At 37.3% G+C, this 27,174-nt stretch overlaps 1 protein-coding gene across 18 annotated transcripts in view; it reads right to left on the reverse strand.

The window, feature by feature from the left end:
• The window catches only part of nrxn2a (neurexin 2a), a 282,683-nt gene extending 262,214 nt beyond the window's left edge, over positions 1–20,469 (reverse strand). For 9 of the 18 annotated variants that reach the window (XM_042710967.1, XM_042710973.1, XM_042710976.1 and 6 more), the window contains exons 1-2: positions 19,229–20,468; positions 1,319–1,339 (exon numbers count right to left, since the gene is read on the reverse strand). In XM_042710967.1, coding sequence (XP_042566901.1) covers positions 1,319–1,339; positions 19,229–19,952 — 745 coding nt within the window. In that variant the 5' untranslated portion in view covers positions 19,953–20,468. Of the gene's footprint in view, positions 1–1,318; positions 1,340–19,228 lie in introns of all 18 variants that reach the window. The other 9 variants (XM_042710979.1, XM_042710978.1, XM_042710975.1 and 6 more) reach the window with 4 other exon arrangements.
• Between the last annotated feature and the right edge of the window lie 6,705 nt (positions 20,470–27,174).

Genomic DNA, 27,174 nt, shown 5'->3' on the forward strand with positions numbered 1-27,174 from the left:
TGAAAGCTTTAATCCAATAAAGACACAAGCACTTGCTTTATATGGCACATCCCTGTCCAATTCTTGCCATTTGATGTCCGCATAGTCCTAGCACTTGAGCTCTTCACAAGGGAAACCGAGGATGATTAAAAGTCTAGGCTAAAAGCACATGTTGTAAAAGAAGGCCTCTGTCATCCACAAGTGTCACTGTGGCCTTTAAGATAACCTTCCTCTGTTGAGAACGAATACAATACAGACACCGCCAATGATCACAAGCACTTCAATAACATCATAGAGTGTAGATTTTAAATAGAGCAGACCTTTTCACAATAGACTGCTCCTTTTTCAAGACTTCAGACTTGTGCCTCTATTACATAGGCTTTTTTTTCCATTTCCTTCTTGCTATTTTGATTTTCAAACAGCTCACAAAAAGATATACATTCAAAAACCCTGACTTTCTTCGTGTATCTGTTAACAGTGTTTTAACAACTACTGAATAATGCAGTACATCATCATATTCAAGCCCAGATATCACATCAGCTCCGAGGCACAATATAATACATTTTAAATAACCAAGGCATCATCATGGATCTCCTCGAACAGAGAGACATTTTTCATCACTAGCTTTTGAGAATCAAGATTGAGCTGATGAATTTACCACAGGCCACAGACTCAACCCATCCATCCACATAAAATATCGAGGTCCTTGGAGCTAAAAAACAAAACGGCGGATATCACAAACCATGGCGTTTAAGTTTTATCATTCACAGAGAAGGTGTTGGAAAAATAATATATACTTGGGATCTTCTCCAGCATTCAAACTTGTGAGATGTGAAGTGTCAAGCCTTGCAGGATTCATCTCCTACGCCGCTCTCGCCCTAACTGCAAGGTTCAATTTATCTTCCCCATGAGCTGTATATGGCAGAGCGGTTTTGCATGACCACTGCCAGCAGCCTTAATCCTAGCCTGGGTTGCACTTACGCACCCTAATTCAGCAGATCTAATTCAGAGATCATTTAAAAGCTGCAGGGCTGGAAGCCCGAGCCTCCGGCCCTGCAAAATTGGAGACCGAGCATTTTAAAATCCTCCACAACATAAACACACAACAAATAACCCCCACATTTAACTCGCCCATAGCTGTTGTGGTTCGTGCAACGGCACATGTCGATCAATCAGTCACTGAATCTGGTCTTTGTCTCATGCAGGTGAGTGATTTTAGTCCACTCTAGTCAGTCAGCAGAACTGCAGTACAAACTGACAATGCAAGGAAGGAAGACACCAGCATCAATATCAGCTCTAACATATCAGATATCTGAAAAAGACAAAACATTGGTCTTACCTCCAAAAACTTGCTGGAGAGCTGCAGCAGGAATGATGGGAAAGAAGAAAGAGAACAATAAATCAACAACAGAATCCACCATTTATCATTCAGCCTGTTGAAACTATAATGAGCAGAGTAAATGCCATTGCTGAAAACTGTATGCATGTGTAATTGCTAGGTGAGACTATTAAAATATCAAGTTAGGTTATGGTTCGTATTTAAGTAATATCTTGTTTAAATGTCAAATCCTGCTATTATGAACCAACAGTTACATGGAAAACAGCTAAAATGCAAACTACTATAAATATACATTTAATAAAAGTATGTAGGCCTACTTGTAATCCTACACTTCATAAATATTCAGGTGTGGGAGCAAAACATCATGTGGATCCAAGAAAAATCATATGCATCAATAAGATAAGCATTCAAGGAACTCAGAGGGTGAAAGACATTTTAAAGTGGTTAAAGAGTATTACTCAAATATCTTTGAGGGCATGTGAACTAAAATACCACCACTTGAGTATACAGTAAGTACTAGGGCTGTCAAAATGGCTAAAAAACTAAATTAGAATTTTGTAATGAAATATTATCAATATTGGAATTATATTCGAATTTAAAAGGCATAATTTCAGTTGGGGGGAAAAAAGTTTTGGCTTCTCTCCTGAGGCCACATCGAACAAAATATTTTGCATGTTTCTTCAAAGCATAATAAAATAACAGGTCTTTGAAAAAAGTGCTTAAAGGGATACTCCACCCCAAAATGATTTTTTTGTCATTAATCACTTACCCCCATGTCGTTCCAAACCCATAAATGCTCCATTTGTCTTCGAAACACAATTTAAGATATTTTGGATGAAACATTCAAATAAAACAACACTTACACAGTTGTCACATATAGTGTCATGTGCCACTGATAAGGCTGCCTGATGCATACCTTAAATTCAAATGTAACGTTTTTGCATTTGAATGTGGATTTTTATTTTAAATTAGACGAATATTCGAAATTCTAATTGTTTTTGACAGCCCTAGTAAGTACGAATAAATGTTATTGGCAGAAACTTTAAAAAGCTCATAATTGCATCCCTGGGAGTCTACTGTAGATTTCAGTCTGACTAAAACATGATAAAAATGCACGCACCACTTGTTTGAGTCATAAATCAAGTCATACACTCAAAATGTTATTGTCATTACTGCAGATGACTGTTTATAGTAGATGTCTAGATGATTAGACACATGGGAGCTCAGATGCATGTTGCTTATGTTGTTTTCTGAGATACAATGATTAAATCTATAAATAGGAGACTTTTATTTCCCAGGGTTGATATTTATTAAAACTAACAGATTTCAACTTTTTTTCTTTGTGCTATATGAAGGTCATATTAAACCTGTCTTGAAACTTTTAACCAACTCTGCATCCCAAAATGCCTACTGTACTTCTCTACTATATAGTAGGTGAAAAACAGAATGTGTGGTATTCATAAAACAGTTTGCAATTCAAATTCAGACAGCTTGTGATTTTGAACACACCTTATTTTGTAGTTTATTTTTGGTAAAGATTTTTAAAGATTCTTTTTCCCTAGGAACACTAAACTATTCAATCCAAATTAACTGAAATTAGAATTTATCTTAAAACATGAAAAACAACCATAAAAATGTGAATTACTACATTTAAAACTATGATAATCTGAACAAATAAAAAAATAATCATTCTCAACAACAAAAAAAACAAAAAAAATAGTGTCCGATTTTGATAAGAAATTATATTAGTCTGTAATGTGTGAAGAAATCAAATCTGGAAAAAAACATGAATATAACATTTTCAACCATTGGACTGGGCTGAAAATCCTTTTTAAAAATTGTCTGTAAATGTCTCATTATGCTAAATTATCACCAAGTCTTGTATATCAGTCTTGTTTTAGGAACTGATTGACCATTGGTCTTTTGAGCTTATGCACCACAGTTTTTGAGTAAAAGAAAGCATTATTTGTGGATAATTCTGGCAGTGCTCACTCCAAAACTGAAGTAACAAGTGCAACAAGGTGGGAGAAAAAAAAAAGTAAAAAAATTATAAATTGGGGGTCTGTTGTGCAATCAGTAAGTTTTATTTGAATGCAATAACCCTAACTAGAATTTTTGGGAAAAATAAAATCCCCTCCAAGTCAAAATGACTGGAACACAAGATGAGGGTTAACCATGTGTCATTTCTAATCAAGCTATTGCAAAAAAAGTGACAAAATGTGACTACATTTGAGAGCATAGATAGATAAAATGAAAGTTATGAAATAATCCTTAGTAAGATGTTGGCCATTTGACAAAAAAAAATATATATATATTAAATGTACAGTAAATATACAGTAAATAAATCTGTGATGTGTAGCCAATGACATTGGGACTTTATGAATTTAATGGGGAAAAATGGCAGGATTCTCCTTATGCATGCAAATCAACTGCTGGACAATTTAGTAGACAAATTTAGAAACAAATATCACACTACACACTTCGAGAAAATTCATCAAACCATTTTCATACCATCAAGTGAAGTGACTATTGCACTTATAGCAACAATATATTGTATCAAATCCATTTTCAGAAAACCATGCCTTCATATACTCATTGTGGCAAGATGTTCAAGTGAAGAGAGAGAAGGAACCAGACTTTCCTCCTCCAAGGCACACATTACAATATATGTATATTACAAAGCTAAATATTATCTACTTGCATAATATGCCTAACACCAATCACGTGTTCATTGTTTTAATTAATTATATGAATAAATCTGGGTACAGACAAAAAGAAACTTGGGAAACAACAATTCAAACATATGAATATAAAAACTTTAACAAAACATACTCCAAGAGGCCAAAAGGTCAGGTGCTACCTTAATGACATACTCGAGACCACAGGACCGACTCAGGCGAGCGCAGGGCCGAGCGAGGCACGGAAAGCCTTTACTGTGAAATAATAGGAGTCAAGGGAGAACGTCAAAGGCTTGCTAGGTGGAGCTAGTGTGAGGCTGGATGGTCTGCTCATGGAAGGTGAGTCAGATCACTGTTGCCACTGTGATAATGAGGAGAAAGTAGCTGTAAGAGGAGCTGTTTGCAGCTCTTAAAAGGTGAAGGGCAACAATCCTCGCTCTAAAACACTAATGAGAACACATGGCGGCTTCCACATGGCCACTGAAAACTTAACCCTACAGCCAATTAAAGAGGAATCTTTGCGAATGTTATTTTACGTTCATCATTATGTGGCCATGGAGACGTCGGCATGTAAACGAGCACCCGGGAGATGGAGCGCTGCTCTATTATCCATTTTTCTAATCTCAGTCACTCAACAGCTACAAATTAAATCCGAGGTTTCCAAGCATATCTTAATGGACTGCTTTATCAACGAAAAGGAGATTTGGACTATGTCTGTAGATACCACAGGTGCGAGGGGGGCGTAAGCACCCCAACAACGTTTGCAAAGAGAAGCTGAAAGCACAACAAAAGCCGGGACAAAAGACGACACAAAACCCTCAGCGCAAATGCTGCTCGATTGCCTGGAGCGAGACAGTAAATCTCTTAATCACACTGTGTTTGTGGGAGCTGCTTGCTTGGCTCTGGATATCAGTCCATGCAAAACTGTCAGCCGCCCATAAATCACGAGAGCCGCTTTAACCTTTACAAGTGCTCTCCTCGGCTCCCTCAAATTGTTCACGGCAACAAAGTCCCGGAGAATTGTAATGAATCGAGCATGGCCGTGAGAGCTGACATGGTGACAGCGTCTGGAGCTTCTCAAAATGAGCGTGCTAGGCTAGCACCATGCGGGTTATACGCATGATGTAAGCCTGTCGGTCTGAAAAAGCCAGAGTGGCATGTAATCTGTCTCTGTTTAGTGAAGTGATGCTAATCCCTCTCTTGATCTGAATCAGGTCATCTAGTGTGAACTCCAACAAAACGAGGCACCACAATAGAGGAAGTGTCTGTTTACAGGAGCTAAAATATGCAATCCATAAAATCAATAATATATATTGCACCAAACAAATAACAAAACAGTCAGCCACTTAACAAAAGAGCTTCTCGCATGTAGCATGGATTCTCGCCAGCATCTTATTGGCAGCTCGTTTCTTTATCTGTTTTTGCGAAGTTTGTTTGATCATCCTGCCTAATTGTATGTGTGAAAGTTATTATTTTTAATCAGGCATAAAGAACACAGAGGCTGAAAATCACTTTCACAATGTCTCACTTTAACTGTACCTCAAAGCTGGAATGAGCAGAGGAGTCCCCTGCTGGCTTCAAGAAACGCCTAAGGACACCTCTCTTCGGTGAGCACTTGTCTCGCAATTGTTAATGCATTCTTTTCCAATCAGTGCCATTAAAGTTAAAGTCAACAATTACACTTTCACATAATATCATCCCAATTCACAAATGTAATCTCAAACACCAAAAGTTGCTTATTAGACTTACTTTTCAGGGTAACACCAATCAAACTATTTAGGCTTATTAGCATGCTATTAATAACAATTAGCTGCTTATTAGGACAAAAGCACAATCAACCATAAAAGGCTAATAAAATGTATTCATTATCCTACCCCTACACTTAACAACTACCTTATTAACTATTAAAAAGCAGCAAATTAGTAGCTTTTTAAAGCAAACATCACAGTTATGGGTTTGTTAATAGCAAGAATTGGAGCTTAAAATAAGTGTGACCAAAGTAATATATTTTTATACTGACTTCTACTAACAAAACAATTTCACTAAAAAAAAAAAAATTAAAAGTCAAAGTCTAAGTCTGCCAAGGCCAAAGTTACAAGAAAAAGTATTCACTAAATTCTTTTTTTTTTTTTTTAAGGCATGATAAAATATTTACAAGAACAATCTAACCTTCATATAACAAAAAAAATCTTATATTTAAAAAAAAAAAAAAAAAAAAAATACAGTGCCTGTAATTTAATAAACATACATTAACATAAAATTAAAAAACACAAATAAACAAACAATATGCAAAATTCAATAATCCCAACACAATTCTATGTTCTGATGTTCTACACAATTTAAATTATATATTTCCTTTTTTTAAATCAGAAACAAATAAATGTTATTCCAATTACATCAGTGACACTTAAGAATTAATTTAATGAGAATTACTCTTTATTAATTATCAACCAAAATAATTAACAAAAAACAAAGCAACAAAATTTTGTGGATGAAAACCATGAAAACATGAACTCCAGCAATACCCTTTTGTCGCTTAGAAGTCTGCCTTTATTTTCCACTATACGGATTTTGAAAATGCAAAGCCACACAGGCAAACCAGCAAATGCACTTGAGTGCACAGGGATGGGATTTGGGGTGTCTTTCCAAGGACTAAAAGCAAATCTGACAAGCTCCAACAAGCTCCTTTTATTAAACAAAGAAAGCAAATGCAAGCAATATCTAACACGAAGATCCTTTCCCCTTCTGAGTAGGAGAGCTAGCATTCATTTTGACCTTGCAAAGACCTGCCACAAAAATCAGGTGGTGTGTTGACAGATCATGTAGACCTACCGATAACTGAGTGTTCATTGCATGAAAGAAAGTAAGTGGGTGAATCATGAGGGACACTGAGGTGGAAAATTACGTTTTATATGAATTCTCATTCTCAGAATTATTTTTTTTTTCCACTAACTCCAAAAATAGATGTCAATATCTATATATCTACGTATATGTGGAACTGATATTAGAACATCCTGTATTCAAAAGAATCCAACATTATTATTAACAACACTGTGACACAAATTCATTCCTTCCATTAACCGCAGTTCATCTGTAAATAAAAAAAATAAAAATAGCATTAAAAGGAATATTTCACACAAAAATAAACGTTATTTACTGCTGATTCGGTCAGCAGTTTCAAGTTAACAGCTCACTGGAGGGGAAGATTATCAATAAAAAACATCTTCAATTTCAGCTTGTTCCACACAGGAAGCTATTATAAGGTTTCAAAAGACAGGGACTGTGTTGTACTGCAAATGGCCACCAAGCAAAATTAACAAGGCAGCTAAAAAGACTCCATGTACTGTTTTAATTACTTGCTGAATTGTTGCCTAGTGTGTAAACCATTATTTGGCTTCTTGTGCCCTCTGCCAAGTGCGGTAAACTATGGTGCTGATTACCGGCTACTGGCAAAAACACACAAACCCTGAGCCGGGTGAATGTAGCTAACCTCACTCGCTTGCGTTTTGGCCCCAAAAGAAATACAAAACTGCACAATGGCAGCAGATGCCTGTCTGAAAGCAAAATACAGACATACTTGCATCCTTGGCACACACAGCTCGATGTTGAGGGCAACCCAGACTAATTTGTGCTGATAAATAAGACAGACTCTCAGTCTACATTATTTAATCCTGGGGAGCGGATGGCCTTGTTTTCACAGTGAAAGCTCGTTCCCTGTACACTTAAAGAAAAGCCTCTGCAAACTGAGTCTCACATTCAGAGTAAAAAGACCAGAGAAGGAATGAAGTCCAACGCTACATGAAAAGGTTTTTGTCTGATGCAAACAACACCACATCACTGCATTACTAATTCTATAACATGGTAACCGAGACTGTACGGGTGGGCGGCATGACCAAAACCTTATATCACTTCATGAGTAATTGTATATCATGGTAACCGTATACACAATGATACAGTTATTTCTGCAATATTGAAACCACTGTAACTCAAACAGTATGGCACTAGCATTGCCAAGGTCATGGGTTTGATTCCCAGGGAAACCGTGAATTGATCAAAGGTAAACCTGGAATACAATGTCAGTGAGCTGTTAAGTCACTTCAGATAAAAGCATCTACCAAATGCATAAATGTAAAATAACTTGTATAATTAAAATTATATCATGCTTTATATATAATATAATATAATATAATATAATATAATATAATATAATATAATATAATATAATATAATATAATAATTGTTTTTTCATTAATCGAGTGATTCATAAATACAAGTTATAGAATGAATGAATAAAATAAAATACTACAAAATATAATAGAAAATATAGCTGTAAGCAGCAATTCAACCCACAACCTTAGAGTTTCGGAACCAGTGGCTTAGTGTGCCACTCAGTCAATGCATGTTCAACAGGCTGCAGAGGAGAATTTAAGGTGTGAGAATGATCTCACAAAAGCATGACTTAGCATATTATCCAGATTAGCATACTAAGCTAACTTAATGCTGAAGTAGTTTAAGGTTAACCTGATAGCTTAAGAGACACATTAGAACAAATGGCAACCAGTTAGCATGCTAACCAATTAGCATGCTAAGCTAACTAGCATAGATCAACAACTACAGGTACGGTCAACTTCCGAGAGGTATTTCTCAGGAACGGTAGTGAATATCAAAAATCTGTTCAGTCATTTCTTTGCGGCTTGGTCCAAAGATCATCTGATCAGATTTTGGACAAAATTGAACAAAATTTCTGGGAGAAGTAGCGAAAAAACTGTTTTTCATTCAGTTCAATATGGCTGACAAATGAGACATCATTAGATTCGGCATAACCCAGGGAACGAATTGACATAAATTTAACTCGATTTGGACAACATTTTCAGAAGTTATAAGTGATTTTGCAAGAATCGTTATATCTGTGGAACACTAGGTGGTGCTGTCTTCAAACTTCTGAGGTACCTCCAGGACATGGTGTTGGTGATCCCTACCGATTTGTCCACGGATTCAAAAGATATCGCAATTTATGTCAAATTTCAAAATGGCAGTCACAGGGCTCTAGAGTGCGACCAATTTGGTCCACATGTGACCTAATTTCTTAATGGTACGACTAAAAAAAATCAGAGGTTGCACCGGTCCGACCAACCGTTCGAGGGAAAAAAAGTCTCTGCGACTCTGAAAGTCTCCCTGTGGTTCAACAACAGACACTAGAGCCCTGCATTTCAGCCCGAGCCCGACAGGCCCCGACTTTTTTACGCAACTCGAGCCGGGGTTCAGGGAAATTTTCACATCATAGTTCAGACACGATCTTAGACATCCACCAATTATAGATGAGAAAAAAATTGCCGCGCTGGTGGAAACAACACAAAACCGTGCTACCGCAACTGTCAAGAGCGGCTCGACGGTGTTTAGTGTCCCAGTTCTCGCGTTCAAAGCACAATTACACGCACCTTTCAAGCTTGCCGCAAAGCACTGGCAAAAGTAATTACCATAAACGTGACAGGGGGAAATAGTAAGGAGATATTTGAATTATTTACTAATAAACTAGTTTGTTGATCCTGACTCGCCATCTCATTACACGCGCCTTTAGAGTGAAGTGCATCCTTACGGATAAAGATTATAATGAAAGAGTTTTTGTTTCGATTTGTTTTATTTTGTTAAGTAATCATTTAAAGCTTTCTATAGATATATTTATCATGTCTGTGAGGCATGTTTTCACTGAGTTTCAGTTAATTTTTGTACTCCTGTTAAAGATGAGACACAGAAAGCACATTGTGTTTGTTTTCTTTATTTTATAAAAGCACAACGTTTTGTTGATATTGTGAGTGCACACAAATAAAAGACCCTTTGCAGTTACGAATGATGTATTACTCTTACCTTTATGTGCAAAAATGACGGCATATCCACTGAAAAAAAATGCAAGTGATCACGCTGGCGTCTCCATGTCCTGAAGCGTCTCTGCACAAATTATTGGATATAGCGCACATTTTTCTGGGTCTAACGTTTAAACATTGTTATATGCTTGAACTGTTTTATCTATAGATTTTATTTTAGGTAGTTTGTGATGATTTGAGAAGGCTAAATTGATCAAACATAGGCTCACTGTCTAACGCTGGCCGCTTGGTCGTTACTTAAAAAAAAAAAAAAACTAAAACTTATATTTAACAAACAAAAAAGGCTCCAAACGTTTTTCTAAATTAACTTAATAAAAAAACAAATGAAATATAATCACTTTGCTATTACATACAAAACTGAACTATTTTAATATCTTAAAACGTAGTATAAGCTGTTTAGGGACTGTTTAGCTGTTCAAATCAGACACTAGAGCATCCCTTCATTCAGACACAGTGGAAGATCTGATAAGAATCAGTGTAGAGGGGCCAAGTCTGGAAGATTTTGATAGAGAGAGTGTGGCCAGCTGATTTAGCCAAGGCCACAGATCAAGAAGGCCAAACTACAGGAGTTGGCCATCCGAGGGGCATGTGACTGCAATCGAGGATAGTCCATAAGACATTGAGCCATGAGATGTTCAGTTTGAAGCCCTTAAAACACTTACAGTATTTCACAATTGCTAAAACACTAAACCCCATTCTCTGAACCCAATGCTCAGTGGCCTAAACCCATTTGTCGAATCAGTCACTCTGTAATCAAAACATCAAACAATTTCAATAAATTAAAACACAATTTAAAAACACCAAAAAACATTTTTCAAAAACCCAAAAAACAAACTTACTCAATAAAACACATTATAAACTAATTTGCAAAATGGTAATACATGTGGCAAAAGTTAAACACAACTACAACACAGCTGTCACCGTTTACACACAACAACTCAAAATTGTTTCTTATGATGTGATCAAATCAGTTGTCTAGAATATAAGCCAGTACAGGTGGCCCAGGTACGTTGAGTGTTGATAACACAATGGATGGAAACAATGTGAGAGGCAGAGGAGGAAGAGGAGGAAGAGTTCGTGTAAGAGGTGGTGGACGAGGAGGAAGAGTACAAGGACAACGAAGAGCAAGACCAAGAATAGTAATTTCAGATCAAATTCGGGCAACTGTGATAGATCATGTTCTTGTTCATGGAATGACAATGAGGGAAGCAGGACAAAGAGTACAACCCAATTTGTCCAGATTCTCTGTGGCAACCATAATCAGGACATTCAGAGAAGAGAACAGGTAAATGTATTGTTTTTCTAATTTGTGCGACTGAAAGTTTACTGTATACATTTGATATAGTACATCAGTTTGTCAATAGAAATGGGATGTGGGAAAAAAGAAAAAAAGATTTACAATACATTTTACATATGAATGTGTCTTCCATTACTATTGTTTCTGTATGTATACATTTGTAAGAGCATTTTCCCTTTGCAAGACTACCAAATGAGGGTGGAAGGACTCCTTTGTTCTCGAGCCTCTCATTGTTGATATGGTCCGTCAAAACAATGTCATCCGACTGCGTGAAATACAGCAAAGACTTGTAGAAGACAATGTAAACTTTGAAGGTATCAACAGTGTCAGCCTTTCTACCATTTTCCGTGTCCTCCATCGCAACAGGGTAAGCATAAAGCAAGTGTACAGAGTACTCTTTGAGCGCAATTCAGAAAGGGTCAAAGATCTACGATATCAGTATGTGCAAGTAAGTGTACACTTTCAGCACTGATGCTTACAGTACAAGTTTGTAGCCTACAGTTATTTAACTATACTGTTACTGTAAATTCACCATATTGTAGTGTATGTAAATCAGGAGTGCATATACATATGTACATACACTTTTGCAGAAGTATGTCTTTCTGTAACACTTACTAAACTATTTATTTATCTCTTTTATATATAGAGGGTGTTTGAAATGGATTCCATGGAAAGGCCCCATGAATATATTTTTGTAGATGAAGCAGGGTTCAATCTGGCGAAGAGGAGAAGGAGAGGCTGGAACATAATTGGCCAGCGTGCCATTGTGGAAGTCCCTGGCCAGCGTGGTGGCAATGTCAGTCAATGTGCAGCCATAAGCAATGGGGGGGTTCTACACCATCATGCAACCCTGGGGCCATATAACACTGACCATCTTCTTTCATTTCTGGGTGGTCTTCGGGATGTTTTGTTTGAACGTGAGCAGCAGGATCATCAGCAGGCAGTGCATCCTGTCTATGTTGTGGTTTGGGACAATGTCAGCTTTCACCGTGGTGTCCGAATACGTGAGTGGTTCAACATCAACCAGCGATTCGTGAATGTTTGCCTTCCACCATACAGCCCTTTCCTCAACCCAATAGAAGAGTTTTTCTCTGCGTGGCGATGGAAGGTCTATGACCATAACCCATAGACAAGGGTAAATCTTTTACAGGCAATGGAATTGGCCTGTGATGACACAGGTGTGGAGTGTTGTCAAGGCTGGACCCGGCACATGAGAGGGTTCTTCCCCCGTTGCCTAGGAAGGGACAACATTGCATGTGATGTGGACGAAGTCCTCTGGCCGGACCCAGCATGAAGACGGGATGCTGAGGCAGAATGAGTCTCTCACTGACTTTGATTTTGCAATTGCACAATATTTTGTGTAATACACTTTTCATGTAGAGTTCTCTTTGTTCTTTGGGTTTACTTTATTTTTATGCTGAAAATACAGAAATTCAATACTTTATTACTTGCAGTACTTACAGAATGCAATATATTTGCTGTACTGAGTTGTGAATTATTTACTTTTATTTATGGCAACATTATTTTCTATATGCAATAAAAAAAAAAAAATTATCTGTAACTACATGCCCTGGACGCTGTGTTGTCAATTTTTTGATGTAGTGTCTAATGAATGCTGATCAGTGTTTATATATTGACTGGCTGTGTTTATGTTTTGTTTGATTTTGAGAACAGATCAAATGGTTTTGAGTCAACAATAAGATTCAGCAATAATATTAATGTATTTTAAAAACTTAGTTTTGTGTCTAAATTTTTTATAAAAAATTTTAAGAATACAAGAAAAGTTTTCAAGAAATTTTTAAAAACAATAATTGAAAAAATATAATTTAGATTTTCTTTATTTAATTTATCTTGAGATGTTTTAGGTTTAAATTTCAGTTCAGTGAAGCACCAACACTTTTTCAGTAAGTTACCTTTCTTGTAGAATTGTGATTTAAATAAAGAACTTTATGTTGACCAGATTGTTATTTAATCATTTACAAGTCAATATTGCCTATATGGACAGCGATTTAAAAAAAGTGAACTTGTAAAACTGCGGTGTTAAATGCAATGGGGTCGACAATTCGAGTGCACGTTACTTTTTAGGCGCACCAGTGCAACCTGTGCAAAAAGTAAGTCTAGACCCCTGTAGACAGGTGGTTCAGCCAATCCTGGCAAAATTTTTGGAATCTCATGACCCATAAGTGGCGCTGTTCCCAACTTTGGCATGGGTCCTCAGATCATTGTGTTGATGAAGCATACCAAGTTTTGTGTCGATTGATCAAAGTTTGGCCAAGATACAGCCTCTGAACCAGGTCCGGTTCGGAGAGGAGAGGAGAGGAGAGGAGAAGAGAAGAGAAGCACTCATCTGTGACAGTTTGCAGAATGTATTATTGTTGTATGCTTTAGTTTTTTGCTTGGTGTAAGATTCTTTAAACCACAATGAGGATATACCACAGTATAAATGATACAGCAGAATCTCGTCTAGCCCTACAAGACTGTAGTACTGTACAAATAAAAGTAAAAGCCTGCTTTCTTCAACTCCAGGCATATGAAAGCATCCCGTTAATGAAGAACACTTGTGCCTGTGTGCAATTCTGCTTATGTGCCTTTTAAAATGGTAACCATATTGATTTTAAAAGCTCCCAGCAGGCCCGTGTTAATGCTATATATGACCCTGGACCACAAAACCAGTCTTAAGTGTAAATTTTTTAGATTTATGCACTATTTGAAAGCTGAATAAATAAGCTTTCCATTGATGTATGGTGATGTATGGATGATGTATGGTTTATTAGGATTGGACAATATTTGGCCGAGATACAACTATTTGAAAATCTGGAATCTGAGGGTGCAAAAAAATCTAAATACTGAGAAAATCGCCTTTAAAGTTGTCCAAATCAAGTTCTTAGCAATGCATATTACTAATCAAAAATTAAGTTTTGATATATTTATATTTATATTATCAAATCGATTGATTTTGAGGAATATTGATTTTGGATCATTTTTAACCAAAAAAAAAGTTACGGACTGCAGCTTTAACTACACTATTTAACTAATGTTAACTAATGAACCTTATTGTGAAGTGTTACCATTTATATAAATGTATCTGCATACAATAAAGCCACTATACCAACTACCAATAAGAGGTTTCTGGCTGACAGCAAAAATGTATTTTGCCTATGTCACAATATGCGGTAAATCCGGCCCTGTACATGACACTGATTTCTGTTGCCAAATTGGTTTGAAATAGTTGTTGAATAAACAACTTAACTGAACTATAATGCCTGTCTATCTGCTTGACTGAGAGGGCATTGACTTACGATCAGGCATGTGATCAGCTAGAGACAAAAAAGAAGGAAAATCTGACCACGCCCGAAGCCACATCCCAGCACTCATTATTAAAAACATATATTTTAGCACATTAAAAGATATATCTTATATTGTAAAAATACATACTGTCCTGTAAAAAATAAAAAGCAGCATTTAATAACCATGACAACAATATAATAATATATTATAATAAAGTACTATAATATATTATAGTAAAGTATATAGAATTATTATTATTAAAGTACCTGCCAAAAGTTTGCGAATATTACAATTATTAATGATTTTGAAGTTACTTATAGAAGTTATCTTCTACTCATCAAGGCTGAATTTATTTGATCAAAATAAAGTAAAAAAAAAAAAAAAACACAGGAAATATTGTGAAATATTATTACAAATACAAAATAAGCTTTCAATTTTAATACAGGTACATTATAAAATGTAATGTTATTCCTGTGATGCAAAGCAGAATTTTCTTCATCATTACTCCAGTTTTCAGTGTCACAGTGTTACAATTTATTTGACTCTCAAGAAACATTTCTGATTATTATCAATGTTGAAAACAATTTTGCAGCTTCATATTTTGTGTGGAAAAGATGATGAACTTTATTTTTCAGGATATTTTGATTAATATAAAGTTTAATGAACAGCATTTATTTGCATTTATTTAATATATTAATTAAATTTGTTAATGCATTTATTAAATAGAAATCATTTTAAATGTCATACAGCGCTCTGAGGACCATTCCGTCCATGATGTTTCTTTTCGCAGTTTATTTAGGTAATGGCTTAAGGTCATTTGTGTGATTTCAATCATCATGCAGTAACAAACCTACCCAAAAAAAAAAAACCTTGGATCCACGCGAATCACATGGGTCGTCCCTCAGAGGTCGGAAAAATTGGAAATCCGTATTTATATGGAAAATCACATCCCTTATGATGTTGGTTCAATATAAAAATGAACATTTTTAATAATAGCTTAGATGTAGTAAACTACTTTTGCAATGTTGCTGTAGCTTAGCTTGCTACATTTCACAGGGCTATAGCTTTAGTGTAATGAAGCTTCATTTAATGAAGAGTAACTGTTAGCTTAGCTAACTACATTTTCCAAGTAGCTTGCCCAACACTATACACACACACACACACACACACACACACACACACACACACACACACTCACGTCACAGAAGCGGTGGCAATAATACAGCATCTGACCAGCACTGCAATTTATGCACCACCCATACATTGGGTTGAGATCTCATTAGCATGCCTGATGCAAATGCGAGAGAAAAGATGCACACACTGCTGATATATCTAGGCTTTGGCCTAGATTTCCATTGTGGTGAGGGCAGCCTTAATTGATACTGATGGGCCTCTTAGCTTTGAGGGTAAAAGACTGCAAAATTTCACCTGGGAGGTTTGACAAGGGCACGGTGATGGAGACCACTTCCCACTCACAGTCTGGGAATATTGTTAAATATGAAAAGACATGCGTGTAATTAACCACCACCGTTTGATGAGTCTCTGCTAATTCTTCAGAGGATTTGTTATATCAATACTTAACTAGAAATAATAATTACACTGTGACTCTTGATTATCTATGCATTTTTTTAAGTACTCAAATACTCCTCTGTGCTTGATAAGTCTGTCTTCCAATGAATAATCCCTGGAGTAAAAGCAAGGATTTAAGACGAATGAAAACCAATTGTTCCCTTTAATATTGTCCTTTACCAGTGTCAAATCCAATTTGCTCTATCAACTTTCAGGATTATTTATTTTTATGTTCTTAACGTCTCCCCATCCCACATATCTCTCTTCTTTTGAAGCACCGGAATATTTCATCTTTATTCGAAACGTACTTGCTGGACTCCGTCACGCTGGCGTTCTCTCGCTACAGAGCAAAGCGCCGCTTCCTGCCGACTCCACAGTGGGTAACCTGAGACTGCATTAAGTGAAAAGCCAAGTGTGAGCTGCCACGGTCTCTGTCCTCGCTGCCTGTTCAATTATAAGGAGAAACGGGCCAAATATATTTCTGTATGAAGTCATGCAGATTTGGCCTCGGGTTTAACACCGTACCACCATATGACAGACTGTGACTTTTCCGAAGGGCTGAGACATTGCTGAGTGGCCCTAATTAGTCTACATATGTCACCTAGAACAGTTTCTATGGCAAACTGCTCTCCCATGTTCCAACACATGTCCATGTTTTCATCAAATTAGTAGGGGAATATGCTACACATCCATACAGATCGTACACAGCTAGAATTACAAATGCAAAAAAAAAAATTCTTCTACTACAGGTCTGTAGAGGAAGGCATGATCATTTTCTGGCAAAATACATCAATCCAAAAGGCTTGGTTATGATTTACTGGTGATTTGTATTGGATAAAGATGTCTCATGATGATAATGCTATGATGATTTAGGGGATTACTTTGGTAGGTAACATGATTTTCATTTATATTTTAGAATTTCTGTATCTCTTCATTATAACTACATTTCCCCCCATTTTGTTAAGCTACATTTTCAGTAACAATTAAAATGCTAAAAGAAACCATTTGACTTGAATGAAGCTGACATCAGGATACAAATAATGTGCTATGCTTATCTTTCCGTCGCATATGTTTGAGATGCTTTTTTTTTGAATATCAATCCTTTATTTAAAGTTAAAATAAACCTTTTTTTTCTAATCGATCTACACCCAAAAACATCACATAATCAAAAAAACCTCAAGGCTAATCTGCTGTAATACCAGACAATCTGAAACACACCATTGTAAAAGTGCTTCATTTAAGAGGCTGTGTGCTGTAATAACCAGACAACTAGGGCTCGAATATTGGGAAAAAAATGACATTGAATTTTTCTGCGACTCTAATCTACAACAAATGGGGTGAGCACACTTACATTGTAAAACATTCAGTGCTTTTAAATTAAAGTAAATTATTTGTTTGTAACTTTAGCATTTGAATTGTTAACAAAAATAACATCACCACCCTACTTTTGTTTACTATATTTATTAATCTTTGTTTATCTTAGTTTACAAATGCAGCTGTTCATTCACAGTGCATTAACGTTAACTCTACTGTACAATATTTCAACAATGTTATAGATTGAAATTAACAATGTTGTAGAAGTGCAGTTTAGTAATAGTAAATGTTAAGATAATGTAGTTAAATAATTAATAAATAGAACCATATAGTAATTCCATTTTTTTTATACCCAATGTCATTTTAAAGGTCATAAACCATTCATTAAATTGAATCGGTTCAAAGGAATGCGAATCAGACGTAATACGGCACGCGTTGTGTATTATTTATCTCAGTCGGACTTCTCCAGAAAACACTTTCACTTATTTTTTTTTTTTTTCGACTATCATGGTCAATTTGATTTTGATTAAATAAAAGAGAGCAAGACAGCGCTTTTTGTTTGAAGATCTACCCCGCGCGTGCGGCCGGGCTTCTCTAAATTTCTCTCTCTCTGCTCGTTCTTATATCCTAAAAACACCTTTCACTCTATGAGCCTTAAGCTGTGCACAATCTCAGCAAAAACAATCATACGACAGCGACATCGTACTCCTGCGATGTGACTATCGTGGAACAACTTTTGCTAGTGGTTAAACTGTTCACGTTATTCACCTGAAATGTTAACTGTAGAACCAAGTCTGTTCACGTTACACCTGAATACACGTAACAAAAACATCAAAAAAAAAACTCACAAACGAAACCTACTATACACACTCAACACATGAATGTATTCCAAAATACTGAATAAAATACACAACCAAAGGAAGAGTTCACCTACTTTTTTTGTTACTCACCCTCATGTCATTCCAAATCTGTGTGACTTACACTTCTGAGGAAGACAAAATGTGATTTTTTTTTTTTAAATAACACCCTGGCCACTCTTGTTGATATAATAAAAGTTAATCAGAACGGAGTTTGTCAAGCAGCAAAATGGTTTAAAAAAGCACCATAAGCGCATCATAGCAGTGGTCCATCTGACTTGCATGCTATGTTCATAGACTTCTGAAGTTATGTAATAGCTTTGTGGGCAATTTACACTATTTAACTCCCTGAAAATTTTGACATCTGCCCTAAACTTCAACTCACTGGTTCACTGATTTGGATACACACTGGATAACAGTTCACTGGAGAGGAATATTATCACTGAATATAGTCTTAATTTCAGTCATTTCCTCACACAAAGCTCTCATATGACTTCAGAAGACTTAAAATATAGTGCACAATTCACATGAACCACATTTAAGCTGCTTTTGCACCCTTTTTAAAGCTTGAAATCCCATTCAATTGTAATTGCATAGAAAAGAGCAACCAGGCTATTATTCTAAATGTCTCCTTTTGTGTTCCCCAAAAGAAAGAAAAAATTCCTTGAAATCACCCAAGGGCAGAATTTCCAAGTTTGGCTGAGCTATTCCTTGAAATAACACGAAACAATAACCAAACACCCCAAAAAACCCAAAAACACAATAAAAAAATAAAAAATGCATAAATTTTTGCAGTCAAACTGCAGTATAAGAGCAGAGGAAGAAGATAAGACAAACACTCAACCAAACGATTAGAAAACAGGCAGACCAGATCAGATAATGGTTAATAATTTCCAACTCCTGAGCCCTTGAGTTCCTTAAAAGCAAACATTTTACCTTGACAGCTAAGCGTGTTATCCAGTTAGGCATTGTGATAAGAACATCTTCAAGTTATGTAAGGCCTTGAAGCACATCATCTTGCTTACCTTCAGTGCAGTATTTCCCTTTGTAGCCAGTATTGGAGCAATCGCACAGCACCTCGCTGTCATGAATGGAGCAGCGTCCTCCGTTGCTGCAGGGGTTTTGTTTGCTACACAGGTATTCCAGATCGTTCTTCACGCCCTGACTGTCCAGGAGAGCAGGAGGAGTCTCTCCTAACATCAAGTTGGCGATCAGGCCTCGGAAAGGAGGCTCGTACTTGACCGTGCTGGAGGTGAGAGCTGAGAGACGCACATCCGGTGGGATCCCACCCATGTACAAGTCGCTGGCCACCATCATTTCTCTTCGCTTGGACTTCACCTCCGCCACTTTGCTCTCCCCATCCATCGCCAGCATGGTCTCACGGTAATTCCTCGTGAGCAGCACACGATGCCAGCGTTCGTCGTTGACGTGTGTCTCCATGTGCAACGAGGCCGGCTCGCCGCAGTGGATGGCGAAGCGCAACTGCAGACGGCCATCATTGATAAAGAGCTCCAGGAAGTCACAGTTGCCGCCATCATCCAGGTACAGCACCACAGCTTTGCTGATGTTTGTCTTCATGGTGAAGCTCAGCTCACCGGTGGCTCCCGCCTCCCAGGGTCCATAGCGAACCCACTGACCCGGCAGACCGTCAAACTCTAGAGCTGCAGTGACAGCTATGCCCACCATGAGCCCAAGCCAAACGGAGGCCCACAAGAACTTCGCACCACACCTCCACTTCCGTGTCATCATCTTCCAAGCGTGCTCCTAATCCTCCTTTTCTAATGTTCCAATTCTCTTAATCCACTGCAGAGGAGATATTTATTCCCAGTCTAGCGTATTAATTTATCTGGCCTTTTCCAAAATAGCACTGCAGAAATAGCAAGGTCCCAGTTTTCTAAAAACCCCCTAATATTTTAGAGTTTCTTTTCACTTGATTCTCCATCTTGATTCTCTTCTGAGTAACTCCATTGAGGAATACTTCTGAAAGACCATATAAGAAAAAAAAACTCACACGGTACTTAGTGCTTTGAAATCTGAAAGAGCCCTAAAAATCTAGTTGACTCGACATGTTAAAAGACCGATTTATGCATCTCACCCTCTGGTGAAAGTAGGATTACTGCTGCGGTTGTATTTTTCGTTTTGTGGGTAGTAGGTCAAATACATGATTTCTTTCCCCAGCAAACCTCAGCTCCCCTTAGAGAAGTGCATCTGCATTCCACCGGCAAGACATCACCACCAGAAATCCTCTGAAAAAAAAAAAAAAAACAGACATTAATGTTATTTTAGGACCAAAACCGGTTACCGGTAACTTGCATGTGCCCCTAAATTCTGTCTGTGACTCACATCAAAGTACAGTAATTTCTGACCTTTTATTGTGAATTTCTATTAGGAGGCCAGTTTGATCCCAAAATCAAGACCTGGCAATATGATTCCCTCAGCCTAGAATCTTTGAGCATAATGAAATCAATCTTTAATGCACTTTGCAGTGTAACAGACTGGGCTAGTTGACAGATCCCCTCATTCGCTTTGCAAATTTGACGATCAGTTCACAGATGAATATTCACAAACCAGCTCACAGCTAGTGTTTTAAACAGCTCTGAGCCCCCTGAAGCCCTCTCAGTCAATCAACACCTCTCTCTTTCACCCATATAGTGTCTGAGCATAGTAGTGCACTAGTGATAGCATCAGACAACAGAGGATGACAGATAATAAGACAGAATGTTACCGTAGTACGGGCATCAGGTGAGGAGTGTAAATGATGCATGTTTATTAATGAGGAGTATGCAGAGGCATGATCACACCACACTCCTTTTATTTGTGTGCGCTGTATGTGTGCTGAATTCATTAAAGGGAATATGCAAATCTGTGATAACTGCTCAATGCTTACAGCAAATCAACAGTAACGTCTGATATTGCGGGTCAGTTTTGAGTGCTAGGCTATGGAGGTTACAGCAGACTACTGCAATATACAGCACATTGTAGAAATTACACATCATATAACCAGTCATGTATCAAGAGTCTGCAAATACTGTATGGCACTGTATGATCATCTCCATAATTTAATCATCATTGGATGAATTACTACTTGTTCAACAGAAAATAGCACAAAATAGCTCTTTTTAAAAAAGAAAAAAATACTTTAATTTTTGGTTTCTTTTTGGTTTCTTTAGAATAGTTTCATGAAACTGAGGCAAGTTATTCACAAAGTTTTGTGAGTATAGTATACATTTATAAATAATTGCACCATTCATTCAATAATTTTGTCAGTCATAATTGTTAAATAAATAAAGAAATAAATACATTAATAAAAATCAAGCCTAATTTGTATACAAATGACAAATGACACTTTCAGTGAATGAAATAATAATTAGGGATGCACCGGTTGACCGGCCATAAATCGGAACCGGACGGTTTTTGCTTAAAATACGCAATCGGCAATCAGCCGGTTTTTGGTCTTATTTCGGCCGATTTGTCCGGAAGTGCGGCCGTGTGCACAGACTGCATTGTAATCATTCACTATCATGTCATTTGTGTGGAAGTATTTCAAAATCTGTGTGCAGGACACGGGCAGCCGTTCAGCACTGGAAGTGCAGAGCTACATGTCTGAGGCACAGATAGCAGGAAGCGAACAACCTACTGCACAAAATAAGAGCCCCTTTCCTGCACTCACTGAAGTTGCACGAGCGTACTGTACCTGTCCGCGCCCTGCACAAGCGGAGACAGTGAAGGGATGTTCAGCTTAACTTCTCGCGTGTTGGATGAGAAACGAAACGGACTAAACTGTGACAAAACTGTGACAAAACTGAAATGCCTTTTTTTTTTTTTTTTGTAAAGTAGAACTTGCATTCCCGTTTTAAAAAGCCAGAAGTAAACTTCAGTTCTGTATAGGATATTATTTTTTATTTTACCTTAAAATTACATTGACTTAATTTGATTTAAAAATCACCTGCTGTAGCACAATGAAAAAAAGTGTTTCATTCATCCAATTAAAAAAATTTAGGGTAATGATTCACATCTATTTTTTTTACTTGAGACAATAGTTATTTATTTTTCATTGGCTCAAGTAAAAAATATAGATGTGAATCATTACCCTAATTTTTTTTGGATGAATGAAACACTTTGTATCTTTGTTTTATTCGCACCAACATTATTTGATTATTTAAAACCAAATTTAAAAACTAAAACAAATACTGAATGCTGATTAAGAAACCTCTTATTGAATGTGTGTTGATTTTGTTGTTTGGATTGTAGAACTATGCAGTTGTTGCCTTTAATTTCACATGGTTACAGTTCATCTTTTCATTTACAGCAAGTTCTATGTAGTTTCAACCCAATTCAAAAACAAAAGCTAAATGCTGATGTCTGTACCATCTATGTTTGTATTGAATGAAGGCTACTTACTGTGCAGTTACTGCCGTTAATTTCAGATGGTTACGGTTATTGTTTTCAATAGCCAAAAGCCAGTTTGGCCAATAAGCATCTTGTTTATGCACACTTTCCTTCTTTCTTGTTTGTTGCGCAAAGAAAAAAAAAATCGGAAATCGAAATCAAAAATCAAAATCAAAACATAAACCAGTAACAACAACACCACTAAAAAAACAAAATATAAAACCAACAATAAAAACAATAAACTGAGCATACGGATAAAATGAAACAGCTAATGCTTTAATAATAATAATAATAATAATAATAATAATAATGGTATCTTTAAAATAAATAAAGAAATAAATAATAATTAGCTCTATTATTATTATTTATATACTACTACTACTACTACTGTTATCTTTATATAAATAAATAAATGAATAAATGTAAATAAAAACATAAATCAGACCTAATTTACACATATAATGACAAAGACGTCATTAAAATACCCACAGAGCACAATTTCAGTGAATTTATTACTCCGTTAAGCTGGAATGCAGGTGGTTAGAGAATAAGAAAGATTAATAAGGTAACAAGTGAAGTGAATAAGACATAAGAAAAGTTTTTGAGATAAATTCCCACAAACAAATGTAGCACAACTGCTCAGTAAATTTGACCCTGAAAAACAGATCACTGTGCAGCAAGGTGCCGTACAGAGCTCTGGGGTCCCCTCTGTTCCTCTGGCCTCATCAGTTTACATGAAAATAAAGGTGTGTGCATGGCGGAAGACATCAAATTGAAGCAATATGCACTCCACGAGCGTAGAAAAATTAATTTGATCACACAAAACGCGAGCTTAATTTCTCATTTGCTTCTAATTAATTACTGTGATCGTGCACAAGAGGACTTTTCGAAAGACCTTGAAAGTGATAACAGATTTTCTGCCTTTCAAAACCTGGCCTTAAATAATGCTCTCCACTCATTGGGGAAAGAGTATAAGGAAAAATAGAAGGGTCTTATTAGGTCGTTTTCTGCAAATAGTAGATGGGGGGAAAAAGATGAAGTGCTGGAGATAAATTAAAAGGCCTGTTTTAAAAGGCTAACAACGGCACTGAAACTGTAGAAAATCTTCAAAAAGGTCTTGTGAAAGATTACGTTCTCTTATGTTTGTCAAAGGATTAGTGACTACATTTCTTAATAGCCATTCCATACAGCATGCAGCACTGTGCAATAAAGCCAACGTGCACACATGGGGATGGGAGGGGAGAGAAGAAATATGAAGTATAATTGGAATGAAAAGTAGTTCAATTTAGATCGAATTGGCTCCTGTAACACTCAATCCTTTGCTATTCCAAATATATCAGCCATGTAATTCCGCTTTAACACAGCAGACAGACTGTTCTCCCTGCAGAAGGATCATTTTGTACAGCTTAAATTCATCCATAATTCACAAAGACACAATTACCTTAAAATAACAAAACAACAAAAAGACAAAAAGGAATTGTCTCTCAAAGCGACCAAATCACTCCTCTACATCACAACATGCCAAAGTTCCTTTGGCACTCACATTTCTAACCAAAAACTTAACAGGTCTTGAAAAAAATATGAAATCCAAAAAAAAAGCAGGAAATCAAATAGAAAGCATTCCTCTCTTTCTCCCGGTATGGTCATTGTCATTAAGGTCATTATCTGCCCTTGAGAGTGATGCATGACTACAACACAGCGCATAACAATGAAGAGAGCAGGAGAGGCGGCCCTGACAAAACGTTTGGCTTGTTCCTGTCTACTTATGACAGTGAGAGAACCCACTCCGAATTGTTATCTACCCCCAATGATGTTTTAGAGCAAATTTAAGCACTCAACACTTGCTGATCAAAGCCCGGTTCTCAGGTCAGTGTGCTATCTGAGCTAGAACCAAATAGAATTAGCCATGCTTTCTGCTCTTACATTGGAGAGTAATGGACAGCATAAGGATGCACTGAGGGCACTTTAGGAAGCGAGTCCGTGGCGTGAATTTACAATTAGCACATACGCAACAAAACGCCCACTGAATACATGAGCATCTTTTGTCAAGCTTATATTTAAAGATCACTCTCGAATTAGCGCATTCATATTCAATTAAGCATCTCGGTTCTGCCTCACATTATTTCCTCTTGATGTTTCTTTTAATTAGCCAAATCAAATCAACATGATTAAAAACAGAGTCCTCCTCCGCCACCTACCCACAAGAAATGGCAGTTCCGGAAAAAATCTGCCCACTTTTGTAGCTGCAGAAAAGCATCCGGGGCTGCGCTAAGCAGGAATCGCAGATGGCTAGCAAATGGTTGGTTCAGATTGTGCGTTCACGACTTCAGAGCGCTTGGTCCATACGAGGAAAGATAACTGAGATGAGGTACACAACTAGCCGTGAGGGAGAAGGCAGCCCGCTGCAATGGCAGAGAAGCTGTCTGTCCTTTCAGCACCGTGGACAGCAGGCAGCAAATATCAGCACCACGGACAGCGCCACAGACCTGCCATCAGTGAGAGCTCCAGGCTTGGATGTGAGATCAGTAGAGCGGCATAGGATGCAGCTGAAATCCCATTTAAGCAGAACTGTGTGAGGCTCAGAGGGAGAGAGCTATAAGCTTAAAGTCCCAGATGATTGGGCTAACTCCACCTGTCCGTGATGGACGAAGGGTTCAAAGCAAGAGCAGGCAGAGGCTAGCAAACTCTTTGACATGCTTTCTGTAATCTAACACCCACTGGACCATCGCTTCAACCCATCTTTGTGGAAAACCTGCCCTTTTTACTGTGAAGTCTCATTGGAGGTGGGAATGCATTCAACCCAGGGCTGCTAACCACAAGTCTGTGGAGAAAACAGTCTACATAAAACTCCTCTTGACATTTCCAAACTCTTAACTAATTTCTAACGTTCCATCTCATGTTCTGTTAAACATTAAATCAGGTTGTTTCTTCAACGTTAAGTAATTATGTCCTAGGGGATGATATTTATATTTTTTTATATATAAATTATGTTATAATACAGTCTGTATTTAAACTGTATTAAAAACTTTTTATAATGCAATTCTAATATTTAAATAATGACTTTTGTTTTATAAGAGTAAATCCATAAAATGTAAATAAAAGACCCAGACTTTTTATCTTAAAATATGAAAATTCATCCATGCTTATTAACAGTACATTTACCTCCATTATATATTGTCTTGTATTGTATTGTATTGTATTATTTTCTACATTGGAGTCTTGAGTCATGGTCAGGTCATAGCTACTGCATATTTATTTTCAGTGCTTTCAAAGAATAACTACAGCTAGTCCTGCTAATTATGCAGAGAATTCAGGTCTTATTAAAACGGAGTGCTTGCCAGTGCTGTGTGGAAGTGTTGAGGAAAACCTCAAATTGTACACATCAGGAGTTATCATCAACTTGCTAAGCAGGTAACAAGTGTTTACCATTTACACAGCAGTAATTGTGTCTAAAAAGGCCAAACAGGAGCATACAAAAAGATTCACTTCACTGTATACATTTATACACTTAGTATGCTCTTGACAGCTTGATGTGAATACGAGCAGGGACTTAAGAATTGACAAGGGACAATTCTAGAGAAATATGATCTTCATAAGCTTTTATATCGAAGTTCAGCCAAATGTTGCTGGATGAAAGAGGCTCTCTGTGAATACCATCCATCGGAGTGCAGCAGGAGTTGTGATGCTCCATTAAAAACCTGTGTACTTGTAAATGTGAGATGGAGAGAGAAGGAGAACGAAGAAAGGAGGGGGTGAAAAGAGGGGGTGGATGGAGACAAGAAAAGTCGCTGGAGGGAGAAATAACACTTACAAATGAAATGCTCAGACACACAATTCCATTATTAAAGCATCTAACATGTGATCCAAAGACAACTTTAATTGTGCAGGTGCCTAAAATGATAGTACATTCTACACACATTCAGAACATCCGTGAAGCCTCGTGGGGAATCATGCAGAACATGAAGGAGAGGGCGGAGGAAACCCTAGGAGGCGGAACTATTTTGATTGACGCATGTCTAGACTCCGGTGACAGCTGCGGAGTCCACTCAATGACAAATTGTCAAGCACATAATCGCAGGGTAAAACACACAAGATCTAATTACCACACATTGTCTGAGTTTCCCCTTCATTCCAACTTGCAGGTGCCAGAAATAATTGCCATGTCTGAAAAGCAAAGTAGGCAAAGGCAAATCGAAAGAGCTGCGGCTAATGGAATACGGGCTGAGGCGACTGTTGTTTTAAAAACCCCTCCGGTAAGAAACCATTGAGCTGTGAGGTGGTGCTGCAAGTATGCACGCACTGTGTTTTTCCTGACATATTGCAGAGTATGCAAAAAAGCCCCTCGGAATATCTGCTGTGTCATTGCATTATCTGATTTGCCATTCTGTCTGTTTTTCCAGCATGCTTTCAGGGTTTGGAGGGTTTAACGGCTGTAGGAAGTGGGGCGGTTAACAGCAGGGAGTGCGAAGCTGCGGATTGACAGGGGTGGAAGCGTGGTCAAGACGCTGTTTCAGGGACAAAGCTTGGCAGCAGGGATGTGAAAGGAGACAAGGGGAAGGGAGGACACTGTCTTGGCTGACTG

The sequence above is a fragment of the Cyprinus carpio genome, chromosome A21 (genome assembly GCF_018340385.1).
Source record: "Cyprinus carpio isolate SPL01 chromosome A21, ASM1834038v1, whole genome shotgun sequence".
In the NCBI taxonomy this organism is placed as follows: Eukaryota; Metazoa; Chordata; class Actinopteri; order Cypriniformes; family Cyprinidae; genus Cyprinus; species Cyprinus carpio.